At 46.8% G+C, this 6,648-nt stretch overlaps 1 protein-coding gene across 32 annotated transcripts in view; it reads right to left on the bottom strand.

Moving 5' to 3' along the window:
* Positions 1 to 6,648, bottom strand: part of LOC118941092 (microtubule-associated protein 2-like) — a 113,778-nt gene that overhangs the window by 20,177 nt on the left and 86,953 nt on the right. For 16 of the 32 annotated variants that reach the window (XM_090207545.1, XM_090207515.1, XM_090207523.1 and 13 more), the window contains 4 exons: positions 3,499 to 6,474; positions 3,025 to 3,225; positions 2,601 to 2,741; positions 77 to 132 (listed from right to left, as the gene is read on the bottom strand). In XM_090207545.1, coding sequence (XP_090063671.1) covers positions 77 to 132; positions 2,601 to 2,741; positions 3,025 to 3,225; positions 3,499 to 6,474 — 3,374 coding nt within the window. Of the gene's footprint in view, positions 1 to 76; positions 135 to 2,600; positions 2,742 to 3,024; positions 3,226 to 3,498; positions 6,475 to 6,648 lie in introns of all 32 variants that reach the window. The other 16 variants (XM_090207529.1, XM_090207531.1, XM_090207537.1 and 13 more) reach the window with 2 other exon arrangements.

The following is a 6,648-nucleotide window of genomic DNA, read 5'->3' as shown; positions in this document are numbered from 1 at the left end:
GGAGGTGGGATGTCAGTGACAACACAATGAGACATCAATATATTCTAAATTACCATATGCAGTGTGTATTACTTACAGAGGTCCTTTCCCGGGATTGGTGGGTCACATTAAGAGGCTGCTGGTCCTCCGCGGCTGAGGAGAAAGAAAGAGAGAGAGAGAGAGAGAGGGAGAGAGAGGGAGGGACAGAGAGGGAAGAGAGAGAAGGATACAGGAAGAGAGGAAGGGACAGAGAGGAAAGAGAGAGAGAGAACCAGAGAGAGAGAGAGAGAGAGAGAAAGAGAGAGAGAGAGAAAGGGAGAGAGAGACCGAGAAAGAGAGACAGGGAGGAGAGAGAGAGAGAGAGAAGAGAGAGCGAGAGAGAGAGAGAATAATCAACTCTCAGGGCTAGGCCAGCAGAGGGTGATATCAGCCAACAGAAACACACAGCAGCAGCAATGAGTGGAGGGAATGCAGCAGACACCAGATACCAGAGAAGACGACAACCCATCAATAATCTCAAACACTCGAACACACACACAGTCCACACACACAGCCAGTGCACTCTATCTTTAACCACTGAATCAGAAAACGTTCTAATGCAGAAGTGATGCATTCTTACTGCAAATCTTCAAGGAAGCATTTTCGTCGGGCTAATTTGTTCCTGACCAAATTCACCTATATTTCAGTTCACACAGCAGCACCCCAGTCAGACACCTGCCAGTCACTTCTATCAAACAGAAGAGCAAGGTATAGTACTGTGGCTCAAGACAAAAACCATCCAAGCTAGCACACTTGGTTCCTTGGAAGTTGGGGGAACGTGCGTTTTTGGTTTCCCATTGGTTCTGGGAACGAAGCCATAAGTATTCTGACCGGTAAAACTGAATGTTTTTTTTAAACATTCTGAGAATGGAAGTGAACATTTTGCCTCCTCTGGGTTTGCTGGAGGTTCTGAGAACGTTTTAGTCTAGTTCCTTGAACGTTTTCTTCTGAGGTTTTATTTACGCTCTAAGAAAAAAAATTAGTTGTTGAAATTTTTGAATAGCTTCCTTAAAACATTCACTCAATGTTCAATATGATTTTAACAAAACTGCTAGATTATTTGGGTTCACTTTTTGGCACGCAGAAATTGATTTCCTTTGGCATTAATCATGCAAACACATTGTGACACAGCATCAGTAAGATTCAAACCTATAATCAACTGTTCTCTATCCATAGAATTAGTCCACTGCGCCACCAGCCTGCCATGTTTTTTTTACACATACAAAAAATTCAAACAGACCCCATTATGTTGATGCAAACAGACCCCATTATGTTGATGCAAACAGACCCCATTATGTTGATGCAAACAGACCCCATTACGTTGATGCAAACAGACCCCATTATGTTGATGCAAACAGACCCCATTATGTTGATGCAAACAGACCCCATTATGTTGATGCAAACAGACCCCATTATGTTGATGCAAACAGACCCCATTATGTTGATGCAAACAGACCCCATTACGTTGATGCAAACAGACCCCATTATGTTGATGCAAACAGACCCCATTACATTGATGCAAACAGACCCCATTATGTTGATGCAAACAGACCCCATTACGTTGATTCAAACAGACCCCATTATGTTGATGCAAACAGACCCCATTACGTTGATGCAAACAGACCCATTACGTTGATGCAAACAGACCCCATTATGTTGATGCAAACAGACCCCATTACGTTGATGCAAACAGACCCCATTATGTTGATGCAAACAGACCCCATTATGTTGATGCAAACAGACCCCATTATGTTGATGCAAACAGACCCCATTATGTTGATGCAAACAGACCCCATTACGTTGATGCAAACAGACCCCATTATGTTGATGCAAACAGACCCCATTATGTTGATGCAAACAGACCCCATTATGTTGATGCTGAGAACAGAAGGTATATGTTTTAAATAACATTCTTAGAACCTTCTCTAAAGTATTCTTGTGGTTTTTCCAGGATGTTTTCTTAACGTCCTCTGAACAATTTTATAACATAACTTTAAATAGAACCATGAGCATAGAACTATTTAGAGAGATTCCCAATGTCAAATCAGTTAAAGAACATTACTAGAACATTACCAAAATTGAAATGAAATGTAACGACGTTTGAACTTTTAGAAAACGTTCTGTTAAAGTAATGAAATACCAAGAAAATTATGGGGGTTTTTGGTCAAGTTCCTTAAATGTGCTGAGAATGTTCTAAATCCAAGGAACTACCCTGCACCGTTCCCAGAACGTTAAGGGGAGGATGTATGCCCTCACCAAGCTCTAAGAAACCTACGGTTCTCAGAACGTTATGTGCTAGCTGGGATAGTGGCACATGGTCCTCACAAAGCACAACCATAGTAGCACATTGTCCTCACAAAGCACAAACACTCCCCAAACACGGAGCTTACAGCTTGGACGAGCATAATGCAACATGATCTCATGATTCTCAAAAACAAAACATCAAAATAAAGTAATAAAATGAGAGAGAAAAAAACATGAACAACAGAGAAACATCTTGCGATGGGTCTGCAGTGCACATTCTGTTTTTGGCCAGCTACATTGCATCGGTTTCCCTGCTGTGAGGACGGTAGGTAGGTCACCTGGTGGCTTGCGTCTAGCAGAGCCGTGGTGCGAAGCAGGTCTAGCTTGTCTGAACGTAGCAGCTTTGACTACAATCCTCCGAGTGGGAGAGCGACACTGGAGGACTGATACCTTACACTGTTCAGTTCTCTTCGTCCCCGCTAGCAGAGAGGGAAGACAGGGTTAACAACAGGAAGGAAGTGGACATCTGTTGTCATTATAGCGTGGTGCAATTTCCATTTAATCAACACACAGTATGGGTCTCAAGACCACGAAGAGGTGGTAACATTGTCATTTACAAACTGTGTAATAAAACTCAAACAAATCCTTGCCAGTGCAATTTAAAAGATTTCCATGACAGAAGTGATGTTCAGCAGTACCACAGATATATACAGTAAATAACACAGAATAACATGGACGATCTAACATTCTAGATCTAGAAACCTTTTTTCTTCTTCTCTTCCTCCTTTGGACGACGACTGACGGGCTCTCTGCGGTTGAGTTTGCGCTCGGGGGTGGAGGTGCGCCCCTGTCCTCTGCCGGGGGGACGTTTATTAGAGGGTCTCTCTACCAGGGGAGTCTTGACAGGACTCTGTGTTTTGGGCAGAGCTTCAATCTGCTCTGTCATTACACTTCTGTCATCATCTGCAGCATAGGGAGTGAGATAGGACAGGAGGGCTAAGCCCACATACACCTGGCCCATATGTCCTATATTCAACATGATCTATATTGAATAGAATGGACCATCTGGGTATAAAGTTGCATTTCAAGATTTCCACGATATAGATTGTGTATTGTTGTTCATAGTCCAGTTAAAACGCTTGTTTGTTGTTGTGTGAGTTACGCAAGCAAAAACATGTGAAGCTAACATTTTGCATTTACATTGTTAGAATTGCATGCACATTTTGGGACAACTACCTTGTGAGTCCACCCAGCCACTCTCGCTGTCTAACATGGAGACGTCCATGGTGGTCTCATCGAGAGCGGTGGTCTCGCTGGTCTGGCTCCGCAGTACGTCTGAGGTCTCCGTCTCCTCGCGACTGGAAGCCTTCATCTCAACTTCCTGCCCCACTTCAGCGGACTCCTCCTCTTCCTGCAGCACCACCCCTTCTTTATCCTCCACTTTATTATTCTCTTTCTCTGCCTCCTTTCCATCTAGGGTTTGTGGCTGGTCGTTTCCAGAGCAGGCAGATAGATGAGAGATGCGATCGGCATAATCCCCTTCATCAATGGTTGGGGCAGTAGCATCACATGATTCATCATCCCCAGCAACAGCAGACTCCAAATCTTTAGTATTTTCAACAATCACCTCCTCCGCCCCACCCACCACCCTCACCTCTTCTGCCACCTCCTCCTGCTTCTCCATAGGGTGACTCTCTTGCTCTTTCTCCTTGAGGAGCACAGGAGGGCCTTCAACTTCCTCCAAGACTTCCTCAGCTACTTCTATATCGTCTTCCTCCTCCTCTTCCTCAACTTGTGCCTGAGGTATGACTATAACTGGAGAACTTCCAGAAACACTTTTCTCTGGACTTTTCTCTTCTAGTTGCTCTGTGGCTTCCTCCACATCTGCAGTGCTCACGTTAGAGGGTGTTGGTGATGTTTCTTCAGCTTTGGTCTTGGCCTCTTCTTTTGGAACGACAGCCTCCGCTGGTACTGTTGACATCTCTGGTTCACTTTCACGCTTCTTCTCCTGCGCATTGATGATCTCCACTAATGATTCAGGTGATGATGTCATGGGTTCATTTTTCTTTTCTCTCTCCAGTCCTCGAACATCCTTTGGCTGTAAGTCTTCAACAGCAGTCTGATGGTCTGGGTCTGAGGTCTCCTCCACTTTCTCCATCTCTGGCTTTTTAAGACCAGTCTTCTGACTCTTCCCAATCCTTGCTGACGCCACCTCTACTTTGACTCTACTGGTTCCCTCCACAGCGGCAGCCTTTTTTGCTGGAGCCTCAGAGGTCGCAAAAAGCTTGGTGTCCTTCACCTCAGTGCCAAAAGTAAATGCGAAGTCTGGTGGGATGGGGGACGCTTCTCTGGAGAGGTCCTGCTCCAACTCTACCTCAGGAATGGCTTGGGTTTTGATGTCCCCGGGAAGACCGCTCTCCAGCCGGAACTCTGTCAGTTTGTCTTTGGATGGAGCCACAGGGATCCTCAGACGATCCGGTTTGACACCTGCCGTGACAGCTCTTTCAAGCACCGAAATTGGCTTAACTGTTCCTCCAACCGATTCCTCTGCCTGGTTTGTTTTTTGCGGTGCCAGCTTTTGCTCGCCCTCTTCCGCAATGGCTCCCAGTTCCTCGTCACTGTCCCCTTCAGTCACTGTGGGGAACCGTTGGTGTGGGGAGGCCACTGGGCTGTGCAGATCGGCAGGCGAGGGCATGGGACCAGAGTACTCACTAAACACGCAGTAACCACGCTCCTCCTGCTGGCTCTCCTCTCCACCCACCACCCTGGGCGTCTGCTGGTTCCCCAGCACCAGCTTGGCCAGAGAACTGCCCACCAGAGCAGCAGATGGACAGGCAGGGACAGACCTCCTTCTATTATGCTGGTCCAGCTCCCTCTTCTCCAGGGTGGGTTTGGGCTTAACACCGGCTAGGTCCAGCATCTCAGGAAGGTCGTTGGATGGGTCATTCAAATGGGTGTAGTGTTGCTTCATGGGTGAGAGTGACAACTCAGGAGAACACATTGTCTTAGCGGTGGTGTCTTCAGGTAGATCCGTGGAGGTTTCAGTGGTAGGGACTGGGAGAGCTATCTCTGGAGTCACAGGAAGTAACTGTCTCTCTAATGTTACTAATGGGGTGGTTACAGGAAGGTAGCCTGTGGTTTCATCCAGGCTTCCGGAAGAGACCTCTGTAAGAGATGAGAGCTTCGACTGGTTTTGCTCTCCTGCTTGACCCATTGAGCCAATAGCAAAATTCAGAGAAAGACTTCTGTGTTCCAATGACAATTTGCCAGGTGACAGCCTAGTACACACATCCTTCCTCTTAGGGAGATCCTCTAGCTTGTCCATGGCACTGTCACTCATCAACGTTATACTGGACATTGTCTGTTCTGGTGCTGAATCGCTTATTTTAATGTCTGAATCGGCCTCCAGAACCTCCTCTGAGGGCTTCTTCTGGCTGACAGCACTGAGCTCATAGTAACCCTCACCACGTTCTCCTGGTTTTTCAGTATCCCTTTGTGTAGAGGTCTCAAAGTAGGCCGTCATACCTGACTCATCTTTTGAAGCAACTCCAGACTTACCTTCCGAACTCTGCTTGTCTTTTAGACTATCTGCAGCAGATATGTGTGCCTCCTGCTCTGGGTTTTCTCCATCACTGACATTACTTTGAGGAGTCTCTTCAATCTTCTCAGTCTCAAATGACAATGGCCTGGCGGTCGATTGTCCTAGACTCAGCATTCTTTTCTCAGTTTTCTCTGATGTGATCTCTTTCTCCTCACGAACGCTCTGAAGGTTTGCTGACTTACTGGGTGTAACATAAGCATCATTTTCCTCCTCTTCCTCAATGTAATCTTTCAGGGGCTCATATACAACTGAAAGAGGAACTGAGTCGAGCTCTTCAACCGAGGGCTGTTTCTCAGCGGTGGTCTTGGGCTCCGGAAGGTATTCCATCTTAGGAACCACACTAGTGGTAATTCCAGTCCCTTGCCCCTTTTCTGGTTCCACTAAAGGCTGAACCGTTTTCTCGGGTTCTGTGGGGGTAGGATCAGTTAGAGATTTGTTTTTGGGGGAACCAGTGGAGAACTCAGCGATGGACACAGTGCTCTCTGCTCCCTCGGGTGTTTCTCTCTCTGTGGTGGGGGCCACCGGGCTCTGCGGAGGGGGTGCCCCCTGTGGATGCTCCTCTGCCATGGCAGGATTGTCGGAACGAGGCTTCTCTGGGTTCACCGGCAGGTCTGCAAGTAAATCTGCAGTGGTCTGTGCTGCTGATGAGTACACTAGCTCAGCGTTCTTTCTTTCTTTGCAGTGTCCACATGCTACAGCCAGCACAGACAAGCAAAGCCCTCTTCATATGGAGAGCTGTCCATCAAGCACAATGTAGGGCACACAGCAATACTATCTCTGGCCAC

Source organism: Oncorhynchus mykiss, chromosome 18 (assembly GCF_057628025.1).
Source record: "Oncorhynchus mykiss isolate SJ-2025 chromosome 18, ASM5762802v1, whole genome shotgun sequence".
In the NCBI taxonomy this organism is placed as follows: domain Eukaryota; kingdom Metazoa; phylum Chordata; class Actinopteri; order Salmoniformes; family Salmonidae; genus Oncorhynchus; species Oncorhynchus mykiss.
The sequence above is the reverse complement of the archived record's forward strand: the minus strand, read 5'-3'. Positions and strand labels throughout refer to the sequence as shown.